This window comes from Monodelphis domestica, chromosome 2 (assembly GCF_027887165.1).
Source record: "Monodelphis domestica isolate mMonDom1 chromosome 2, mMonDom1.pri, whole genome shotgun sequence".
NCBI classification, from domain to species: domain Eukaryota; kingdom Metazoa; phylum Chordata; class Mammalia; order Didelphimorphia; family Didelphidae; genus Monodelphis; species Monodelphis domestica.
In genome coordinates this window covers 176,065,115-176,089,931 of record NC_077228.1, presented here as the reverse complement: position 1 = coordinate 176,089,931, position 24,817 = coordinate 176,065,115, and the positions used below count along the sequence as shown (strand labels likewise).

At 38.7% G+C, this 24,817-nt stretch overlaps 1 protein-coding gene across 1 annotated transcript in view; it reads left to right on the top strand.

Annotated features, from left to right (window-relative positions):
• MRM1 (mitochondrial rRNA methyltransferase 1) overlaps nucleotides 1-18,994 on the top strand; it is a 54,958-nt gene extending 35,964 nt beyond the window's left edge. Inside the window, exon 5 of the mRNA XM_056816466.1 lies at nucleotides 18,849-18,994. Coding sequence (XP_056672444.1) covers nucleotides 18,849-18,925 — 77 coding nt within the window. The 3' untranslated portion in view covers nucleotides 18,926-18,994. The remainder of the gene's footprint in view (nucleotides 1-18,848) is intronic.
• The last annotated feature ends 5,823 nt before the right edge of the window (nucleotides 18,995-24,817 follow it).

Genomic DNA, 24,817 nt, shown 5'->3' with positions numbered 1-24,817 from the left:
GAATGTCAGGGCTGGATGGTGGGGAAGGGGAGGGGGAAAGAGGAAGAGTGACTGGAGAGAGGACAGAGAAGCTGCTCCTGTTGGACCCCCAAATGTGGGGTTGAGCCCCCCTTATGCTACCAACCCAATGGGGACCCTGAACACTCCTTCATCCCTCCAGCCCAAGACAGGTGAGACCTAGGAATCTGATTATTGTTCTGGCAAGGTCTTTCCCACCCCAAATCTCTGCCTTTTAAAGATTCCTGAACAGAGCGGGATCATCTCACTTTGCCCTCTCCTGGGGGTTCTGAGCAGCAGTTTGGTCTGGGCACTAGAGATCATACAGTGGCTTGGGACTGAGAGAATGGGAGCTCTTGGGCTGAGACAACAGAAGGAAAAGATGGGGGAGACCCTGGCCTTTTTCTGCTCTTGACTGTGCATTGGCTTCTCTGCTCTCTATTGCACTTGGCTATTGCCTCTGCTTCAGGTGGGGGAGGTTAGGTGGGAAGGGGCTTTGAGGCTGAAACAGACCAATGGGGGAGGGCTTCTCTGAAAGGGAATTAGCCTACCTTCTCCCTCCTCAGTCCTGGCTTGGGGAACCAGGTTTGAGTTCTGGAGATAGGCTTCTTTGGAGGACTGCCATGGGTGAGAGAAACTCACTCTCTTCTAGGAATGCAATAATACAGATGGGGAGGTGGGGGGGGGGGGCAGTGATGCCACTGAGAGGGAAAAGGGAACTGGAAGCATGGGGGGGGGGGATAAGATGAACTTCAAAGATGTCTCAATTTAGCCAGAGGCTTGCTTTATTCATCTCCATTTGGATTAAGAATTAAACAGGAAAATAGATTAATTTGCAATTTAGAGCCAAGAGAGACCTTCAGCATTGTATAGTCCAACCTACTCATTTTACAGATGAGAAAATTGAGGAAAGAAGGGGTGAAGGGAATTTGTCCAAGGTCACACAGAGACTGATAGATCAGAGGTTTTATTCCTCTGTCTTCTGACTCAAGCTGTGTATAAAAGTACTCCCTGCTCTATGCGACTGGGTATATATGAAACTTGTGAGGAATTATTCCCTGGGCTCCCCTATGGGAGCTACAAATTTTTTTACCTTGCTTTAGCTGGAGTCCTTGCCCTCAGAGGACTTAATTTCTAGTTTAGAAGGTCATGTATAAGAAGGGATGGGGAATGGCTAAGTGGTTCAGGGAATTGAGATTCTGGCCTAGAGATGGGGGGGGGGGTCCTGAGTTCAAATTTAACCTCAGATACTTCCTGACTGTGTGACTGGGCAAGTCACTTAATCCCCATTGCCTAACTCTTATTGCTCTTTGCCTTGGAACCAATACACAGTACTGATTCTAAGATGGAAGGTAAGATTTTAAAAAATAATAAAAATTTAAAAAAGAAGGGATGGTAGACCCTTGGTGAAGATTAGAGTCAGATTCCTCTTCCCTTCCCCTCTCCTCCCCTCCCTTCTCTTCTCCTTTCCTCTCCCCTCTTCTCTTCTCCTTTCCTCCCTCCATGCTTCTGTCCCCTGTTCTCTCTCATCCTTCCCATTCTTCAAAGCCTGCTTCTGTAAAAAGGATCTAATAAGTTCACCCACATTCTGAGGTATGACTTATAAAGCTTAAAATTAAAGAGAGGAGAAAGTTAAAAAAATAAAATTTGATTAACCTCTTTTGTTTGTATTTCATTTATATTTCCCAAGGTATATCTCTCCCTTCCCAGAGATCAGTCCTTTAAAAAAAAAAGAAGAAAAAACACAGGGGAAAAAATCCCAATTCAGCAAAATTAATCAACAAGTAAAATATCCTAACATTACATGTAGTGTTCTACACCCATAATTCCTCACTTTGGCAAAGAAGTAGAGGGAGAGGTGTCTTCTTGTTGCTCTTTTTTGGGGCAAAACTTAATGTTTATAATTTTACATGATTCAGTTTTTGCTGTTTTATTATCACCTCTCTTTATGTTTACAATATTGTAGTTACTGTCTACTATTGTCCTTGCTCTGCTTACTTCATTTTGCATCAGATTGTATAAGTCTCTTTATGCTTCTCTCTTTTTGTCACATAGATCATTTCATAAGGTACAATGATAGCTCATTCCATTCACATGCCACAACTTGTTTAGCCTAGTCAATGGGAACTTAACTTGGATTCCAGTGCTTTGCTACTACCAAAAAATGTTCCTAGAAATATCTGAGTGTATATAGGGGCCTTTCTTTTTGTCACTGACCTTTTTGAGGTCTATACATAGAGAGTCTGCAGGACAAAGAGAATGGATGTTTTTGTTATTTTCTTCACATAATTCCAGATTTCTTTACAAAATAATTAGACCAACAGTTTACTATATGAGCATACCTTTCTTTCCACAACTCCACCAACACTGACTTTGGCATCATTGTCAATTTTCTGGGTGGGAGATAAAAATATCAGAATTGTTTTGATTTGTCCTTTTCTTGTTATTAGTGATTTGTAGCATTCTCTCATATGGTTATTTGTGGTTTATAATTCTTATAAGCATTAGCTAAACATATCATTTGACTACTTATCTACTGGGAAAAGGCATCTGGCAGTAATAAGGCAGCTAGGTGTTGCAGTGGCTAGAATACTGGTTCCAGAAACAGGAAGACCTGAGTTCAAATCTGAACTCAGACACATAATAACTACGTAACTGTGGGCAAAGTCATTTAACCTCTGTTTGCTACAGTTTCCTCATAAATAAAATGAGGACAATTATAACATCTACCTCCCAGGGGTATTAGGAGGTTAAAATGAAATATTATTTGTAACACACTCAGCTTGGAGCACATTATAGATACTATATAAATAGTGGCTATATTATGATTATATTATTAAATATTATATTACATTCTAGTATTTATATATTATCAAATATTATATAGATTTGTATAGCAAATGCTTATCAGAGATATCTGATATAAGAAAGATTATATTTTTTAAGTTTTAAATTTTATTTATTTTATTTTTTATCCATAGTGTTCATTTTATAAGTAATTTTATAAAACCCAAACCCCAAAACATAAGCCCAAATAAACAATTGAAAAATCATATGCTTTCATCTACATTCTGACTTCAACAGTAGTTCTTTCTCTGGACATGGAGAGCATTCTTTGTCCCTCAAAATTGTCCTGGATCTTTGTATTGCTGAGAGTAGCTAAATCTTTCCCGGTTGATCATTCCACAATATTACTGTTACTGTATACAATGTTCTCCTGGTTCTGCTTAGTTCACTCTGCAACACTTCATGTAGGTCTTTCCTGCTCTTTCTGAAATCATCTTGTTCATCATTCCTTATACCACAATAGTATTCCATCACCATCATATACCACAATTTGTTCAGCCATTCCCTAGTTGATGGACATCCCTTCAATTTCCAATTCTTTGCCACTACAAAAAGAGCATCTCTGAATATTTTTGTACAAGTAGGTCTTCCTCCATTTTTAATTTAATATAAGAAGGATTACATTTTAGCCCAGGACAATGCCTTACATCAGAAAAAATATGTTTTTAGAGGTATTGGAGAGAAGATAGGGAAGAAGGTTTGAGGCCTTCTTGGAGTTAGATCTTCTATCATGCCCAATAATCATAATAATAGCTCATTATTTAGATTTTTCTATTTACTGGATATGTTAAAGTATGCAAGGAACATTCTTCACAACAACCCCAGGAAATAAATAGTACAACTTTTCCCTTTCCTTTTCTCAAGATAAACATACTTGTCTACTTGTACTGAATAAACCCTTCCCAACAACTGAAATTGTGTTAAAATGAACATCAATGAAGAGAAGATGAAATCGCAAAACTTGGGCACAGTGAAGGTTTTTTCTTTGTAATGATGATAATGTGTCAGGGAAGAGGCCATGGAGAGTCTACAGGATTAAGAACATGTTACATTTAATATATGAACCTTAGATCTTCCCTCTTTCCTCCACCTCTCCTTTTAGCATCAGTTAGTCACCCCACATCCCTTGCTCATTACTCCAGATGATTCAGTGTATCTAGCCACAGTCACCAGTGGTGCCTCTCAAAGTTTGGGTACCATTTGTCATTCCCTAGGGAGGGCTTTGATCTTTTTTAGCTTCTTATATGGGGGCAACTGTCTTGGTAAATGGGATATAGGCCTTTTTTGCCTGTAGTTTGGCCTTAATTCCATTCTCTGTGCCTCAGATACTCTGGATCTCATATGAGTGTAAAAGTTCAAAGTTAGTTCACGCTTATATTTTCCCTGCCATTGCCCCTCACTCTTAAATAAGTAACTGTTGACTGAATGACTGCTGGTCTCTGCCTAATTCTTGTACAGTGCCCTCCATGTTCTGGGGGACAGGCCAGATTTATGGGCCTGGGAGAAATATTTAGGCCTGAGACAGTTTGGTTGCGTTAATTAGGGAAATCTAAAGATAATCTATATTTAATGCTGAATTTTGTCAAATTTGCTAAAGAATTAGGGGAGCGTGTGCAAACACTGACACTTTCAATGAAGAACAAGGTGCAATTAAACTCTGAAATTTACAGTAGAATAATTGGGAGAGGATGACAAATATAGTTATCAGCAGCAACTAATTAGGGGTCCGCTCTAGGTTTCTGGGCTTGATTAATCTTGCCTGGGTGTTAATAACTTATTCAGGGCAGATGGTGACTCCCGTTTGTTTCCTCCTTCTTCCCACCCTCTGTCTCCAGAGGAGGTGGAGGGGACCTCCAGCAGTAATTCCATCCATCCTCCTGCCTCCTGTCTCCCACAAAGATGGCATCAAGCCATAGCCCAGTTATAGAGTGGAACTCTACAGCATCTCTCTTTTCTGAAAGAGCTCCAAGGTCTTGTGCCTCCTCCCTTTCCATGGAATTCCATTCATTCCCAGGTTTCAGTTCCAACTTGGCTGCAAACTAGCTGTGTGACCTTAAGTAAATCATTTCTCTACTCCAGAATTCCATTTCTTTAGACCTGGGGCTAAGGGAAAAAATCTTTTTCTAGAGCATCATGTCTTGGGCTTTGTCCCAGGCCATCAAATTGAGATGGCACTGACAATAGTTGCAATCCTTCAGCAAACAGAAATGACAATTTAACATCTAGCTAGCAAGATTAATAAGTTAAAATAGCAAACTGGAATGAATGGGCTAAGGAGAGCTTCTTCCCAGCCTTCTCTCCACTTCAAGCAATAGCTTCCTCAAAGAGACTATTGATGATGTCCCAGGGTCTTTATTTCCTCCCCAAGAACAGTGGTCTTCCCCTACCTCTTAAATGACCTGAGAATACAGGCTCTGGTTTCTTCCTTGGGTCCAAAGATCCTTGGTTTTAATTCCTACTTAGCAGCAATGTAACCAGGGTGCTGCCCTGGTACCCTTTGCAGCCATCAGTGGGGAAGAGAGAGTGAAAGAACCCCAGATCCCATTACTAGCGCTCCCTCTCTCCTCCCTCCCATCAGCTCTAGGCATCTGCTAATCTCTTGATTGTGTCTGAGTCTCAGATCCATTGATTAAAGTTTAGGCTTGAGCTGAACGCTATTACAGGATTGGCTCTGAGAAGTGTTTAGACAAGGAAATCTGGTGGCTGGCTTGATACTGAAGGCTGTGAATGATGGATTTCCTGGAGCATTTGTGTAAAGTCCCTGTCCCATTTTGGGCAGAAATAGGGCAGATCTGACTTTGCTCTCCTCCGATGTGGTAACCCTTCTTGTTGTTGGTTGCTTTTCAGTCATGTCTTACTCTTTATGACCTCATTTGGGATTTTCTTGGCAAAGAGAATGGAGTGGGTTGTTATTTTCTTCCCCAGCTCATTTGAGGAAACTGAGGTCAACAGGATTAAGTGATTAGCCCAGGGTCACATGGCTAGTAAGTATCTGAGACTGGATTTGAACTCTAGTTTTCCTGACTATCCAATTTGCTACCTAGATGCCTAGTATATCCCTCTGCCCCCTTACATAAACATAAATATCAGGGTCAGTCTAATCCCTGCCATTCAAAGAAATTCATCATTCATTTATGAAGCTCTTACTATATGCCAGGTTTGGACATTAAGGATATAAAGATAAAAAAGAAAAAAGAAAATGGTCCCTACCTTCAGTGAGTTCATTCTACTAGGGGGAAAAGTATAGAAAAGTAGTTACAAAGTCAATATGAAATAAATGCAAAGTAATTTGGGGGTTGCTCAGTGGTACAGTAGAGTACTGGACTTAGAATGAGGAAGACTCATCTTTATGAGTTCAAATCTGGCCTCTGACACTTACTAGCTGTGTGGCCCTGGCCAAGTCACTTAACCCTTTTTGTCTCAGTTTCCTCATCTGTCAAATGAGTTGGAGAAGGAAATGGCAAACCACTCTGAAATCTGTGTCAAGAAAACCCTAAATGGGGTCATGAAGAATCAGACAGCACTGAAAAATGACTCCACACCAATAAAACCTTTTTAAGAGGAGGGCAGGGGACAGGGAAGAAGAACACTAATAAATGGGAGAGTTGAGGAAGGCGTAAGATAGCAATTGATTCTTACCCTGGAAGGGAGCTAGAGTTTCTAAGAATCAGAAGTAAAGCTGGATTTGTACCCCAAAGAGATAATGAGGAAAAATACTTGTACAAAAATATTCATAGCAAGGGGGTGTCCTTTGATTGGGGAATGGCTAAACAAATCATGGTATCTGTTGGTGACGGAATACTATTGTGCTAAAAGGAATAATGAACTGTGAACTGGAATGACCTCCAGGTATTGATTCAGAGTGAAAGGAACAGAACCAGGAGAACATTGTACAGAGACTGATACACTGTGGTACAATCAAATGTAATGGACTTCTCTACTTGCAGCAATGCGATTATGGTCCAGGAAAATTCTGAGGGATTTATGAGAAAGGACGTTATCCACATCTAGAGAAAGAACTGTGGTAGTAGAAATACAGAAGAAAAATATATGATTGATCACATGGTTCAATGGGGACATGAATGGGGATGTAGATTTAAATGATCACTCTATTGCAAATAATAATATGGAACTAGGTCTTGATCAATGATACATGTAAAACCCAGTTGAATTGCACATTGGCTACGGGAGGGGGGAAAGAAAGGGGAGGGAAAGAAAACAAATCATGTAACCATGGAAATATTCTAATTTAATTAATTAAATTTTGTAAAAAGAAAAAGAAAAGCAGAAGTGAAGAGGGAGGTAATTCCAGACATGAGGGACAGTCCCTACAAAGGTGCAGAAGTGGGAGATTGATTATTAGCTATGGAGAACATTCAGTAAGCCAGTAAGGTATAACTAGTCTGGAAAGATAAGTTGGAATCAAACTGTGAAGGAGAAGATTTTATTCTAGCCTAGAGGGAAAATAGAGCCACTGGTGAGAAAGGAGGGATGTATATGTGTGTGTAAGCCCTTTTCTCTTCAGGTCCTAGCTTCCTTATAGTCTCTACCAGGTAGGAAAACAGATGCAGAAACTAAGAATAACAGCTGACATTTATATAGACCTTATAGTTGGCAGAACATGATACTGACAACAATTCTATGGGGTAAGTACTATTGACATTGTACTTTTACATTTTACAGATGAAGAAACTAAGACTTAAAGAGTTTAAATGAGTTGCCTACAGTTAAAGACTCAATTTCAGATCTCTTTTGACTTAGTCTTCTTGACTTGCCTCCCAGTCTGTCTTATCTTCTATCCAATTCCTAGAAGGATTGTCTTGTTGCCTCAGTTTACCTTCTTGCTTATCAGAGAGAGAAGGAAGGGCTTATGTTCTTTTGATAGACTGACTGTCTTTGTGTTGGTCCATTTGATGCCAATGGTAGAGAAAGGCTACTAAAGGATCTTTCTCCTTCATTTTATTCTCCAGGCTATGGAGTATATAAAGCCTGGTGCTTTCTGGACTCCCCATGGTACCCTAGTAACTGTGTGAAAGGAAACGAGATCCTTCCTTGGTCTGGCATCTGAAAGAAATTGGATTCCTCCATAATTAATAATAACAACAAACTTTTATGTGGATCTATAAGGTTTGCAAAATGCTTTCCCAATATTATTTCTTTTTATCCTTATGACAACTCTGAGAGGTAGATGCCATTATTGTCCCCATTTTACAGAGGAGGAAACTAAGGCAGACAAATTAAGTGACTTGCCCAGGGTCATACTTTTAGGAAATGAGGCCAGATTTAAATTTAAATCTTTCAGACTCCAGGTCCAGCACTGTAGCCCCAGTGCCCCATTGATTTGATGATGATGCTCTAAGCCCTTCTCTGCAATGATTTTGCTAATGGAAGACTCCTTTCCTAACCTTCTATTTTCTTTATCCCCTTTACACCCTTTACAACCCAGTGGCATTGGCCTATTTGCTATTCTTTGAATAGGACATTCTCCCATCATTCTCCTTTTCGCTGGCTGTCTCCCATGCCAGGAATATTCCCTTCACTTCCCTTTCATTTTCCTGGCTTCCTTCAAGAGTCAACTTGGATTCCACTTTCTGCCAACGTTCTTTCCCAGTCTCTCCAGCTGCTAGTGCCTTCCCCTCTGAGATTATTCTCTATCTGCTTTGCACATGTTTTTTAAGGATCTAGTGATTTACTGGAGAGACCAGGAAGGCTTCTTGATGCCTTCAATGTCCTCAGAGCTTAGCACAGAATCTCTCTCACACACACATACACACATGATGCTTCATGTTTGTTGACTGACTGATAGGGGAATGCAGAATTATCTAGGGTAAAGGTCATAAGATTTGAATTCTGAGGACCTGGGCTTAATTCTAGCCTGGGTGACCTTGGGCAACTTGACTCACCTTTCTGGATCTCAGTTTCCACATCTATAAAATATAGGAGGTTGACATCCATGAGCTTTAAATTCTCCTCCACCATTTATTTATTTATTTGTTTGTTTGTTTTAAAAAACCTTACCTTCTATCTTAGAATCAATACTAACTACTGGTTCCAAGGCAGAAGAGCAGTAAGGGCTAGGCAATGGGGGTTAAGTGACTTGCCCAGGGTCATACAGCTGGGAAGTGTCTGAGACCAAATTTGAAACCCAGGACCTCCCATCTCTAGGTCTGGCTCTCAATCCAATGAGTTACTCAGCTGCCCCCTCATCTACCACATATCCCAAAAGGAATAGAATACCAGACCCAGGAAGACTGGGGGTTTGATCCTACCTCGGAAATTTACTAGATGTGAAAATTCGGGCAAATTATTTAACTTCTCTTGCCTCAACTTCCTTATCTGTAAAATGGGAATAATAGTACTTACCTTACCAGACTGTTGTGATGACCAAATGAGATATGATGTATGGAAAATGCTTTGCAAACCTGAAGGCAAATGTCAACTGGTATTATGTTGGTATCTGGGTTCGTGATTCTGCCCCTTGCTTCCCTTAGAACTGGCTTCCCAGAGACCTGGAGCCTGGTATTCATCATTTCTCTCTCTCTCTTGGAAATTGAAGGGGATATATTGGATATCCCCATGTTCTTTTGGGTTCTTTCTGGTTGGCAAAGAGGTCCATGGAGGGAGAATTCCAGGCTGGTAGCAGACCAGAGCTTCTTCCTTTTGGGAGAGCAGCCCAGGGCAACAAGAGATCAGTTCTCCAAGTGAACTTGGCTCCATCACCATGGCAACACCAACTAGCCCACAGAGTTGCTCCCCTGGTGCCAGGCCCTGTTGACCTCACTTAGGATGATTACCTTTAGTCAAATAAAATAATTTGTGTTAATAAAGAGGCTGTTCTCTCTGGCATCTCTCCCATTCCCTCCCTGGGCTATCCCCTGAGAAAGGAGAGAGTGACACCCTTTCCTCCCTCTTCTCTGCCACTGCCCACCTTCCCCAGTTACAGAGTGGGGGGAGTTTTCTGTGAGACTTGCTAATATGTTTAAATAAGTCACTTATTAAGGCCTTCAATAGGTTTTAATTTTGTCAGCCTCCCCAACACATTTCCCCCTTGCCAGCCCTCTACTTCCTTTTTAGATTAATGTACCAGACCCTAATATCGCCATTCCTTTGACAAACACTGATGGAGGATCTTCTATGTACACAGAAGGATGTGGGGTGGATACTAAGTCTAGGGATCTCCCAGGGGCCTCTCACCAGTTTTTTTTTAATAGGCTCAAATTGGGGACTCTTCTGACTATTGAAATTTGGAGGAAGTAAAATGCTCTGAAAAAATAGGGCTGTATTTTTAAAATGGGGCCAAAGTGATCTATAGGACTAGGAGACACAGACAGGCAGACAGACAAAGGAATGGGAGGAGAGAGACAGAGAGACAGCCAGTAGGGGAGAAACAGACAGAAACAGTCAGAGAAGGACACAAGACAAAGAGAGATGGAGAGAGGTGGACTCAATGGGACAGACACAGCAAGGATCTCCTTGTACACATGCTCAGGAGTTGTTGATTGACTCAGTGATGGGCAAAGACAAAGAACAGAATTGTACAGACAGACAGTGGGACTGGAGAGGTTTGGAAGCAAAACATACAAGCCACAGACCACTGGGTTCATTGAGCCACTAGGTGGCACTCGGATATTAGCCAATTCTTTCTGAATGTCGGTGGATGGACAAGAGGAAAGAGAATGGTGGAGAACTTGAAATCTAAGCTTGGATGGTGCAGATGCTGAAGGCCCTGAAGTTTCCTCTCCCAGGTCTCTTTGAAAGGCTAGAGATGATGGTGGCAGTGGTCTCTCTAGGGGCTAGACAGCCTGACCCCAGAGGAAATGGGGGAGATGGTTGGGAAATGGGGGGACAAGTGACTTGCCCAGGGTCACACAGCTGAGAAGTGTCTGAAGCCAGATTTGAACCTAAGACCTCCAGTCTCTAGGCCTGGCTCTCAATCCACTGAGCTACCCAGCTGCCTCCTGGGCAAGTCATTTAATCCCCAATTGCCTAGCCCTTACCTCTCCTCTGACTTCTCTTCTGTCTTGGAACTGATACTTAGTATGGATTCTCTTCTCTACTAGACTGGAAGTACTCTGATGCAGTGTCTAATGTATCTTCGCATCTCTCCTTGCCTTATATTACATTCTCCATTTAACAGGAACCTCTAAATGTTCATTGAGCGAGTAGAGTAAATTCAATTCAATAGCATTTATTTATTAAGTGCTTTCTAACCACCAGTCAGGGCAGCTGGGTGGTGCAGTGGATAGAACATTGTATCTGGAGTCAGGAAGACTTATCCTCATGATAATCAATTCAAATCCAACCTCACACCATCTGTAGGATCCTGGGCAAGTAGCTTAACCTTTTTTGCCTCAGTTTCCTTATCTGTAAAATAAGCTGGAGAAGGAAATAGTCAACCACTCCAGTATCTTTTTAAGAAACCCCTAAATGGGATCATGAAGAGTCAAATACAATTAAAACAACTGCACAACATCCATCAGGCACACAACCAAATACCAGGAATACAAAGAAAAGTTGAAGCATGTCTTGCCCTCAAGGAGATTATATTCTACTAAATAAGAATAAAAAGATACCAGGGGACCAGAAAGCAACATGGCTGAGGGAGCTATGATAAGTTGTTCCTTTAAAGATTGGTGGTATTTCTATCTTGGAGCTCTGGGAACTAGGATGCTACCACAGGTGTGGAAGGAAGGCTAAAGCTGGGAATTATGAGCCATTTCTCCAGAGTCTCCTTGAGGGAAAGTGTAAAGAAATAAATCTCTCTCTGATTGCAGTGGGATCAGGGTCCAATAGGTAGTGGGGATGGGCTTGACATTGGCTGAGAGACCTCGTTCCCCAGAGGTCACAGGTGTTTTCATTTCCTTGCCATCCAAGCTTCTAATCTGATAGGATATCCTCCTCCATCATCCCCTAATCACTGCACTCAACCTGACATCCTGTTCTTCCTTCTGCTTGTCTTGTTACACTTATTGCAGCCTAGTTGGAGAACAGGCTGGGGGGGGGAGGAATTAATTCATTTTTATTTTAAAGGTCTTCAAAATATTTGTGTCTCCTGACTGTTAGTGATGACAAGAGGAAACTGTGTGTTCAGAACCACTTATTGCTAATTAGGGCTTTTTAACAGTGCCACCTCTACCTACCCACCCAAGGCTGATTGGCTGAGGGACATGCAGACACCAGTCCTCTGACTTGGATCTCTACTGTTGTTGTTCAGTCTTTCGGTGGTGTCCCACTCTTTATGACCCCATGGACCATAGAACACCAGACCTTTCTATACTCCGATATCTCTCAAAGTCTGTCCAAGTTTATATTTGTTGTTTCCATGACACTTTTCTATTCATTTCATTCTCTGCTGTCTCCTTTTCCTTTTGCTTGCAGTCTTGCCCAGTATCCCTATGCAAAGTTCCAACTCCTGTGGTAGAGAGAAATGTACTCTACCTGGAACATTTAGAATTGGGGGCAGGAGTAGGGGTGGGGGGAGGACATATAGCTCCTTCCCTACTCACCCCTCCAATCTGTGAATTGAGCCAGAGCATTAATTAAATCAGAAGCAGCAACAGGATTTGAATGGAAGTGAGGGATTGTAAGAAGCCCTAGCCTTGGAGAGTTAAGAAGACCTGAATTGAAATCCTGGATCACATGTTCAATGCTTGTGTGACCATGAACAAGTCATTTTACATCTCTGGGTCTCAGGCATCTCATTTTAAAAATAGAACTGGACTAGAGGGACTCTGGGTTCCTTTCCAATGATAGACAGACAGACAGACAGACAGATAGGCAGACAGATAGATAGATAGATAGATAGATAGATAGATAGATAGATAGATAGATAGATAGATAGATAGACAGATGGTGGATAATAGATGATAGACAGACAGACAGACAGACAGATAGATAGATAGATAGATGGATAGGTAGAAAGCTTGAAAGAGATAGATAATAGAAATATAGACAGATAGAAAGATAGATAATAGATACAAAGCTAGAAATAGAAAGATAGATAATAGATGTAATGTAAGAAAGAGAGATCCAAGGGGTTGCAATGGGAAGCCAAGCTGAAGGAGAGATCAGCTGAAGAGCAGTGGAGGAGGGGCAGAGAGAGAGAAGCTCCAACTATCAACAGCCTTCCAGTCTGGGAGGTGAAGGAGGAAAGGAGGTTTTCCTGGAAGCTGAGGAAGAGCCCATCGGCATGGGACCTGTTATTCCTTCTGGGACCCAAAAACACCTCCACTAAGATTCTTCAAGAACAGCTATCAGAATTCTCAAGGGGGTTTTGGATTTGGACTCATGCTGGCAAGTCATCCAGATCTTTCCCTGAGATTTCTCTCTCTCCCTGACTTGTTCCTAGACTTCTGAATTAAAAGCTAGTTAACTGAGGAATAGGGAGCAACCAGCAGCTGGCCAGAGGAGGGTTTGAGGCACTCAGCCTTGAACCCCAAGAACTTGGGGGGTCAGTCTGCCAGAGGCAACCAGTGTTAGGGTTTCCTACTCCCCACTTTCCTTGCCTGACACCCCTACCTCTCCCTCCTTGTGTGAATCCAAATAAATTGTTTATTACTTTAGAATTAGGTCTGATGGGTTTCTGATGCTAGGAAAGGGGACAGAAGATTTGGGGAGAATCATATCTCTCCCCAAAAGGGGAAGGTTATCTCAGGATCCCAGGGATCAAAACTGCTTAACCCAAGGAACAACATCTCTCCTTGATAGTGGGGGGACCCCAGGTTTCTGAAGAGAAGTGACAGTGGGTATCCTCCATCTCCCAGAACTATTCTCTGAGGAGACATATTCCCTCTGTCAGGGGGACTTGGCTACCTCTCTCCCAGTAAAAGAAAGGGGAAGAAGAATTCTCTCTCTCCTCTCCCCATTTCCCTCTCTCATTCCATTTCCCCTGTTTCCCCTCTCAACTATTCCCCTCTCAAATCCTTCTATTACATAGATGATAGAAAGATAGGTAGAAATATATATATATATATATATATATGTAGAGAGAGAGATGGACAGATGGATGGATGAATACAGATAGATAATAAATAGATAAACACTTCTTAGAGGCTTACTAAAATGCATATATGTATATATATGCACACCTACATACATATATCTAAATATAGCTTTAAATTTATGATTATCTGATTTACATGATTTCTCCAACTTTCCACTCTTGCTCAGTTGAGGTAAATAACTGAGACAAAAGTAGAATTTTTCATCTCTGTATGTTTATTGTGAAAGGGTAGCTAGGTGACAAAGTGGATAGAGTGCTGGGCTTTGAGTCAGGAAGACTCATCTTCCTGAATTTAATCCGGCCTTAGATACTTACTAGTGTAACCCTGGACAAGTCCCTTAACCCTGTTTGCCTCAGTTCCTAATCTGGAAAATGATCTGGAAAATGAAATGGAAAAACACTCCAGCATCTTTTTTTCTCTCTGATATTTTATTTTATTACATTTCTTATTCCCAATTACACATAGAAGCAGTTTTTAACATTTGTTTTCTAATATTGTGTGATCTAATTTCTCTTCCTCTTTCTCTTCTTCCCTTCCTCCCTCCTTCCCCAAGATGGCCAGGAGTCTGAGATAGGTTATATATGCACTATCATGCAATACATATTTCCATATTCTTCATGTTATGAAAGAAGGTACACATCACACACACAAGAAGAAACATGAGGGAAATAAAGTGAAAAGTGGTATGCTTGATCTGTATTTAGATTCTCTCAGTTCCTTCTATGGCAGTGAAGAACATTTTTTTGTCATGAGCCTCTTGGAGTTTTTTTGAATCTTTGCATTGCTGATAATAGTTAAATCATTCATGGCTGACCATTGTACAATATTGTTGTTACTGTGTACAGTGTTATCTTAGTTCTACTCACTTCACTTTGCATCAGTTCATATATCTTTCCAGGTTTTTCTGGAACCTCACGTTCATAATTTCTTAAGGCACAATAATCTTCCATTGATATCATATACCACAATTGTTCATCTTTTCCTCAATTTATGGCCATCCCCTCCATTTCCAATTCTTTTGCCACCACAAAAAGAATTTCTATACATATTATTGTGCAAATAGGTCATTTCCCCCTTTCTTTGATCTCTTTGGGATACAGATCTAGTTAGGGGTATAGCTGGGTCAAAGGGTCTGCACAATTTTATAAGCCCTTTGGGCATGGTTCCAAATTGCTCTTCAGAATGGTAAGATCAGTTCACAACTCTACCATATTTTTTGTGATCCCACTTGAGGATAGTAATGTGGTTCTTAGAACCTCAGAGATAGTCTAGTACAATGTTATAGACTCATGGATTTTAGAACTTGGAGAAAAAAAGAACTTGGAGAGACCTTATTGATTGTCTAGTCCAACTCTATCATTTTGCAGTTGGCCCCCCAAGTCCAGAGAGTGGAAGTAGTTTTTCTGCCGTCCCACAAATAGGACTTGAGTATAGCCTTTTGGATTTAAATCAAGGCCTTTAATTCTATGAATAGCCTATGTCCCATTGTATTATGCTAAGAAGCTCCAAATTAATTGGATTATTGGAGAAATACCAATCAGAACCTCCCTACCTACCCATTTTGGTTCTGTTTCTAAAAATTATACACAATTCTCTTTCTTTTTGTCTTTTGCAAACCAGCCAACTCAGAGTGGTATCAGAGAGACCGTACCCCTCACATCCTCTTCCCAAATCCTTTCTCCAGTCTCTCCCTTCTCAGGTTTACTCTCTGCCAACCAATGGACAAGGGTCAGGAGTGAGAGCCATCTTTAGATTGTTGACTTCCCTTAGGTCAGGAAAATTCAAGGCCCAGTAAAAACAGTATTTGGACAATGCCCCTGCCCTTTCCACACCAGGTACAGTTCAGATAATAAAGAGTAATTTCCTTGGGAGAGGTCTTTTCTTAGGCTTTATTTGTCCTTCAGTCTGCTGGCAAGGTCTGTGAGAGCAGATATCATTTTGGCAGAGGCCCCCAGTATCTGCCATAAATATCAATTGGAAGCTCCTAATTAAATCTGATGGGCAGCTCTTGCTTCCTTTTTAAACTGATATAGAAGGAAGATTACATTTTGGTGGCAGAGAGAGAGGGAGCATTTAGGAGGGATGGACACATGGACCCTACATAGTTTCTGGAAGCTAAATTTGGGGAAGGAAGGTTCTAATTACCTTCCCTTACACCCCAATTTCTAGGCCCCTTCTTCCCTAAGTATGATGTATTTTTCTGCATATATATGTATATGTATGTATATCTATCTATCCATCTATCTATCTATCATCTATCTATCTATCTATCTATCTATCTATCTATCTATCTATCTATCTATCTATCTATCTATCATCTATAGCATGTAAGCTCCTCAAAAGGGAAGAATGACTTTTTTTATTTGCGCTTCTGTGTCCAGAACCTAGCACAGTACCTAGCACATAGTAGATTACTAATGCTTGCTAATTGATTAATATAAAGGAACCCAGGAAAATGTTTCCCTTTTTATTCCTCTGTCATCAAGATAGGCAGAATAAGTCCTAAAGGACACTGAGTAGGAATCTAGCATGACAGCTGCGTTAGAAAACAATTCAGGGTATGGAGATGGCTATTAAAAACTAGAGCTTTATTCTTTTTTCCCCCTTTTTTAAGAGTAGAAGGAAGATCCTTATGATCGTAGGCTTCCTGACTTTCTTTTTTTTAATTGTTTTCAATCAATGAAAATTCTCCTTCCTTGCATCCCCCTCACCCTAACCTCCGCTGAAAAAGAAAGAAAAACAAAATTCCCTGTTGCAAATATGCATAATTAATCAGCAATAGATTCCTACATTTGGCCATGTCTACAAGATATATATACCTCAACCTGTATCTGAGTCCATCACCTCTGTCAGGAGGTAGAAAGCAGGCTCCATCGTGAGTCTTCTGGAATCATGACTGGACATGTTGATCAGATAGCTTATATCTTTCAACATTATTTGTCTTTGCCATACTGTTGTCATTGTATATAAATTGTTCTTCTGGTTCTTCTCACTTTACTCTGCATCAGTTCATACAAGTCTTCCCAGGTTTCTGTGAAATTGTCCCTGTCATTGTTTCTTAGAGACCAATTGTATTCCTACAAATTTAAATGGCAGTTTTTTCAGCCATCCCCCCAGTTTATGGGCAGCCTCCTAAGTTTCCAGTTCTTAGCTATTACAAAAAGAGCTATTATGAATATTTTTGTGTATGTGGGTCCTAGTCCTCTTTCTTTGATCATTTTCCCTTTGAGTTTTCACAACAAATTGAGTATCCAAAACATCACTTTTCATATGAAAACTTCCCTTATCTCCCAAGTGGTCAGTGCCTAACCCCCTCAAAATTACTTTGCATTTATATGGCAAATAATATATGTGTGTGTACCTATCTGCTAGAATAATAAACTTCTTGAGGACTGGTTCACTTTGGTCTTTGAATTGTCAATGCTTCACACAATGTCCCATATACAACAAACACAATAAATGCTTGTTGCTTGATAGTTGGTGGATGACCAGGTGTGAGCTTCGTTCCTCTTTGATAGCCTTTTCGGAGACCCTGTTTAGTTTTTTCTCTTTCTAGTTTCATTTGAAGCTTAGCTGGGGATATTTCACAGCTGGTTATTGATTTGTAGCTTTGGTCTGTTTTAATCTTAGAGGGGAGAAGAGATCCCAATTTGCTGTTTCCCGCCATTCTTCTTAAGCCTAAAGAAAACAATTCAGCCAGTTCCTGCCTCTGGGATATTCTCTCCTTAGCTCTCTCTCCTTCCTTTCATCTCCATTCTTCAGTGGGCAAGCTTGGTACCATAACCTCATTCTGTATGTGGTTTGGCTCTGCAGGTACCTAAGAGACTCAGGACCTTCATGTTAATCAGTATATTAATAATATTTTAAAAATTAAAATTGTTTTGATGTTTTCTATTTTTAAATTCAATTCTGAAGCTCCACTACTATCTCCAAATAAGGCTTTCATTGTAACAAAGAAAGATGATTGGGTGAAACCCACTCCTAAACAGTGGCCACCCCTAACTGCAATACTTAATATTCATATTCTCCTGTCTGGGTGTCACAGTAGATAAAATGCTGGTCCTGGAGAGAAACAGACCTGATTTCAAATCCAGCCTCAAACACTTAATAGCTGTATGATCCCAGGAAAGTCATTTAACCTCTATTTGCCTCATTTTCTTCAACTTTAAAATGGGGACCACAATTATACCTATCTCATAGGGTTGTTGTGAGAATCAAATGAGATAATATTTACAAAGAGCCTAATCCATAGTTAGTGCTTAATAAATGTTTTTCCCCTTTCTTCTCTTCCTTTTTCCCTCCTTCCCTCCCTTCTTCTCCAAGAAAAAGAGGGAAATGCATTTTCTCACTTTTTCTCTGAGGCAAGATTATTCATTTATTTCAGTGTTCTTTCTGTCTATATTGCTGTGGTCATTGTGTAATGTATTTTCCCCATTCTGATTACTTCACACATTGGTTCAGACAAATCTTCCCATGCTTCTTTGAGTTTTTCATAAGTGTTGTCTCTTCTAAGGCAGGAATATTCTATATGACACCAAATGAATTCATCTACACAAAGTGCTTCACAAACCTTAAAGCACTCAGAAACATCAGCTGCTATTGCTTTCATATACCACAATTTATTCATTTATAGATGGAATCTGACCTCCTTAGGCTATAAGTCTAGAAGCTGGATCTCTTGGTCAAAGGGTAAGAATAATTCTAGTATACTTCAAGAGCTGGTCCAGGACTGAAAGAAATGGGACATCCAGAAGTAGTAACCTTTCTCCAAGATTTTGTCTATATGGTGACAAGAGTGTCATAATTCTACTTCAAGAAAACTGGAGTAGTAGCAAAGGAAACCATCTCACTCTAATATCTTGGATTCAGCCCTTTTAAAACACTGAGTGTATGTGTGTGTGAATATATATGTATGTGTGTATATATATATATATATAATTTTTTTATTTGATCCTTATAACCACCCTGTTAATAGGGGCTATTATTATTTTCATTTTACAGATAAACAGACTGCCACTAGAAGGTTAATTGACCTGTCTAGATTCACACAGCTAGTAAGTATCCCAGGCTGGATTTGACCTCAGTTTTTCCTGATTCCAGGACCAGAACTCTAACTCACTTCATCACCTAGATGCCTGGAGGCATGATACTGGTGGCTGGACCAAATGGATTTTTTTAAAAAGAAGAAAATTTTATTATATCATCTAAATTTTCTCCCTATAAACCCCCATTCTCAGAGAGCCATCCTATATAACAAAAAAAAATTTTTTTTAAGAGGAAGAAGAGGAAAAGAAATCAGCAAAAGCAATCAAATGACTCCTTTCTTTTCATCTTCTGTCTTACAAGCAATACTACATATTGGTTCCAAGGCAGAAGAGTGGTATGGGCTAGATAATGGTGAATAAGTGACTGAATCACACAGCTATAAAGAGTCTGAGGTCACATTTGAACCCAGGACTTCCAGTCTCTGGAGCTGGCTCTCAATCCACCAAGATCTACTAGTGGTTACCTAGTTGCCCCCTCAAAAGACTTTTACATGTCTTCGAAGGCAGTGCTTCTTTTCATATCCTGTATATCTTATATATGTGGAGAATGGATGTCTCTTAATGTTGGATCTCAATATAATAACAACGATAACAACAATTATAACTCAAATTTATCTGGTTAGCACTTTAAGTACTTCCTATGTAACAACCCTGTAATATAAGTAGAGCAAGAAAAAAATACCCATTTTAGGAGTGAGAAAACTGAGGTTCTGAGACATTAAAAGTCTTACTCATTAAAAGACCTACTCAAGGTTGTATAGTACTGTCAGAAATGGGACCTGAACCCCAATTCCAAGGCTTTTACATTGTATCACATGTATACTATGATAAAATGAAGAGCTCAAACTGCATGGTTTCTAAAGAACTTGTTCATCTCTGAGAGTCAGTAATAGTTGAATATAGCTGTTGTCTGGAATGACTTAATGTCAGTGTTATGCTAGTTAAGAAAAACAACTGGTTAACATAGGATAACATTTCAAGCATATGATGGGCATTAGATAATGACTATAGGTATAGATGAAATAAGCTACAACATATATGCTTTTACATCAAATAGAAATACCTGAACCTGGAATAGTGCATTAAAAATAAAGTCATTTGATGGGAACAAAAAGGAGCATACCTATTTCTTAGTTATGCATGTCACTTTCATGAAAATTGACCATGCATTAGAGTATAAAAATCTCACAAACAAATGAAGAAAAGTAGCAATATTAATACATTTTTCTGACCATAATGCAATAAAAATTACAATCAGCAAAGGGATTTTGAAGCATAGATTAAAAATTAGCTGGTAATTAAATAACCTAATCCTAAAGAATTCAAATTTATTCAAAGAATAAATCTTACAATCAATAATTTCATTAAATTTAATAACAACAATGAAAATATACTAAAATTTATGAAATGCAGCCAAAGAAGTAATTATGGGAAATGTTATGTCTCTAAACAGTAAAAGAGAGAAAACAGATCAACAAATTGGGCATTATCTGGAAAGAAGAAAAAACAAACAAATCTAGAAAATGAATAAATTAAAAATCCTCAATTAAAAGCCAATAAAGAAATCTTGAAAATCAAAAGAGAGATGAGCAAAATTGAAAGTAAAAATAATGACTGAATAATAAGTAAACCTGAGTTTGTTAGTTTTTTTAAAAGAAAAAGCAACAATAAAGTAGATAAACCACTGCTTCATTTGATTTAAAAACAAAAAGAAGACGACCAAATTACTGGTATAAAATGTGAAAAGATAAATTCACAATCAATGAAAATGAAATAAAAGCAATCATTAGGAGCTATTTTGCTTACATATATGACAATAAAATTGACAATGATTTAAAAGGATTAATATTTACCCAAAAACACATTGCTCAGATTAATAGAACAGTAAATAGAATAGTTATTAGCCATAGCATAAAAAAAAGAAATTGAACAAGCCCAAATGAACTCCCCAAGGAAAAAAAAACCCAGGACCAGTTGGATTTATGAGCAAATTTTATCAAACATTTAAAGAACAATTAATTCTAATATTATATAGAGTATTTGGAAAAAATAAATTAAGGAATCCTACCAAATTCCTTCTATGACACAAATATAGTCATTTTATATCTAAACCAGGAAGAGTAAAAACAGAAAAAGAAAACTATAGACTAATTTCCTTAATGAATATGAATTAAAAAAATTTTAGATACTATACTGACAACAATGTTACAATAATGTTACAGATCATACACTATGACTGGTTTGGCCTTATACTAGGAATGCAGGGCTGGATCAATATTAAGAAAACTATTTTTAAAAATGACCATATTAACCCCCCAAAATAACAAAAATCATGTGACCATTTCAATAAGATACAGAAAAGGCAAATGATTACCATAGCAATGAGATAAGATAAATTTATTCAAGGAATAACCAAAGGCAATGAAGAAACAAAACAATCCCTGTTTGCAAATGATATGTAGACTTAGAGAACTATAAAGAGTCAATTATAAAACTAATTGAAACAATTAACAACTTTCAGCAAAATTGCAAGATATCAAATTAAACTGATATGAATAATCAGCATTTCTATATATTGCCAACAAAACATAGCAAGAAGAGATAGGAAGAGAAATTTCATTAAAGACAACACCAGATAGTATAAAATATTTGGAAATGTACCTGCCAAGACACACACAGGAACTATATGAACATAATTACAAAACACTCTTTACACAAATACAAACAGACCAAAATTACTCTAGGAAGATTAATATTTTTATTGATAGGTTTAGCCAATATAAGAAATATAATAACTTAGTTATTCAGGGCCATACGAATCAAATTACCAAGGAATTACTTTGTAGAGCTAGAAAAAAATCATAAATAAAATTCATCTGGAGAAACAAAAGATAAAATAAATCAAGAGAATCAATGAGAAAAATAAAGGGAAGCAAGAGAGACTAGCAGCACCAGATCTCAAACTATTCTACAAAGCTGTAATCATCAAAACAGTGTGGTATTGGTAAGAAACAGAGAGCTCAATTAGTGGAACATACTGGGTATGCAATGAGCACAGAAACATAGTGTTTGATGAATCCTAAGAAACTAACTATCTCACAAAAATTGTTGGGAAAAATTAGAAAGTGGTATGGCAGAAACTAGATATAGACCAATATCTCACACTGTATGCCAATGTAGGCTCAAAATGGATATATGATTTAGATAAAAATGATGATATCATAAGCATAGTAGTGGTGCACAGAAGAACTTGCCTGTCAAATCTATGAAAAAGGAAAGAGTTAGTGACCAAATGAGATCAAGAGGTTCACAGGAGATAAAATGGATAATTTTAATTAGATAAAATTAAAAAGGTTTTGCACAAACAAAACAAATGCAGATAAAATTAGAAGAAAAGCAGAAAATTAGGGGGGAAATCTTTGCAACAAAGCTCTCACTTCTAAAATAGGAAACGGAGTAAAATTTACAAGAATATCAGCTCTTTCCCAATTTTTATTTTTTTTAAAAACCCTTACCTTCCTTCTTGGAGGCAATACCGTGTATTGGCTCCAAGGCAGGAGAGTGGTAAGGGCTAGGCAATGGGGGCCAAGTGACTTGCCCAGGGTAACACAGCTGGGAAGTGTCTGAGGTCAAATTTGAACCTAGAACCTCCTGGCTCTCAATGCAGCTGCCCCCACTTTCCTGATTTTTAAATGGTCAAAGAACATGAATAGGCAGATTTCAGAGAAAGAAATCAAAGCTATCTACCCACCTTCAGTTAGAGATCTGGTGGACTCAGAGTAGAAATTGAAGTAAATTTGCTTTAATTTCTTTCTTTCTTTGCTAATTTTTTTCTTGGAACATGACTTATATAGAAATTTGTGTTGTATGTCTATACATATTCATACTGTTTTTTTCTTCTCAGTGAGTGAGAGATAGGGTTGGGAGGGAGAAAATTTGGTACTAAAAATAAAATATAATTGAATTTAAAACATTTTAAAATAAAAATAAAAGCACCTTGAGGCTAAAACCATCCAGCAGACAGCTACTTGCCTGGAGGCTCAGGACAGGTCATAGGAAATAGAGGTATGATCAAGAGGATTTTAGATGGAGACTATGTAACTAGTAGTGTTTGAGTTGGAAACTGGGCTTCTGTCATGAAAAGATAATTTTAAAAAATACAGGGGTAAAATGATTTCTTCACAATTTCTACTGTGACTCCCCACCTTTTATTTTTGTAATTTTTTTTCTAATCCTCGACTTCACTCTTAATCCAAGCCAACTTCTTGGAATTTATTTTCAGATTTTCTTGATTTCAGGATGAGTCAGATCCATGGAAAAGCCTGGGAACTCCATCTTCTACAACACAGATAAGTCTTTCTACTGAAATTTTATTGAGATGGGGTAAGCTTCCTAAGTGAAGCTGCCTATAGATATAGAAACCAAAACTCATAGAATTTGAAAATTAGAAAGGACAGTATCATAAAACCATAGGACATTAGACCTATGAGGAACATCACCTCTGATCTAGTTAAATCTCTTCGTTTTACAAAGGAAGCTGAAGTTCAGAAAGGGAAAATGATGCTAAAGTACATGTCTTCTTAGGTTTTTCAGAACCCATCCCCTTCATCATTTCCAATAGCATTTTATCAAAGTCCATATGTTGTTCAGCCATCCCCCAACTGATGGGCATCTGCCCAATTTCCTACTCTTTTAGACTCAGTTTCTTTTCCAACACTATGCCCCTATCTTTGAAATGTTCTCCCTCCTCATCTTTATCTCATCGAATCTCTAGCTTCTTATAAAGTACAGTTTAGGTGCTTTCTCCAAAAGATTTCTCTAGTACCCCTCAATTTCCTTAAATTACTTTGTATTTAATGTTTGTATTTTGTATATGTTTATCTATGCATATATCATTTCCCCAACCTATCCCACAAAAGAATGTAAGCTCCTTGAGGATGAAGACTTTTTGATTTTTGTCTTTATTTACATAACAAGCACTCAATAAATGCTTGTTAAATTGAATTATTGAATTAAAGCCATGGTGGATTTGAGTGAGGGGATGTTTTTGAAAGGGAAGTTGTGTTGGAGTAGAAAGTAAGGGGAAAGATTTTTAATTATTAAGCATTGTTTCTTCCCCTTATCTAACCCCCCCCCAAAAAAAAGAAAGAAAAAGAAAAACTTTTGTAAAAAATGTGCATAGTTAAGAAAATGAGTTTCCATTGTGATCAAGTCTAAAAATAGGTCTCATTCTGCACCCTGAATCCATCTCTTTTCTGTCAGGAGGTGGGGTGCATGCTTCATCATAGTTTCTCTGGAATCATGACTGATCATTGTATTGATCAGAGTTTGGCTGTACAGTGTTGTTACTGCACAAGTTGTTCTCTTGGTTCTGCTCTCTTCATTCTGCATCAACTCAAACTTGTCTTCCTAGGCTTCTTTGAAACCTTTGGTCATTTATTATAGCATAGTGGCATTCCAGAATGGGCACACAGAGTTGGACAGGATTGAAATGTCTCATCAACAACAATTCCATTATAGCCATGTTCAAACATTCTCCTATGGGTGGACATCCCCTTAATTTCCTGTTCTTTGTATCTGCAAAATGAGTTGAAATAGAAATAGTTTTCATTCATAGAGGTTCTTTTCTTCTTTCCTTTGATCTCTCTGGGATATGTGCTTAATATAAGCATCATTGAGTCAAAGGGTATGCACCATTTAGTGGTGTGTGTGTGTGTGTGTGAGAGAGAGAGAGGGGGGGGTGTAATTTCAAATGGCTTTCTAGAATGGCTAGGCCATTTCACCGATCCAGAGTCTGGTGGACTATTAAAAGGCTTAGCATGGACTGGGATTTAAGAGACATCCCTGGGTTCTTGCAGATTAACTTGAGGACATAGCTTTTCTTGAAAGAGTGCTCTCCCCCAGGAGCAGTAAAATATCCTGGGG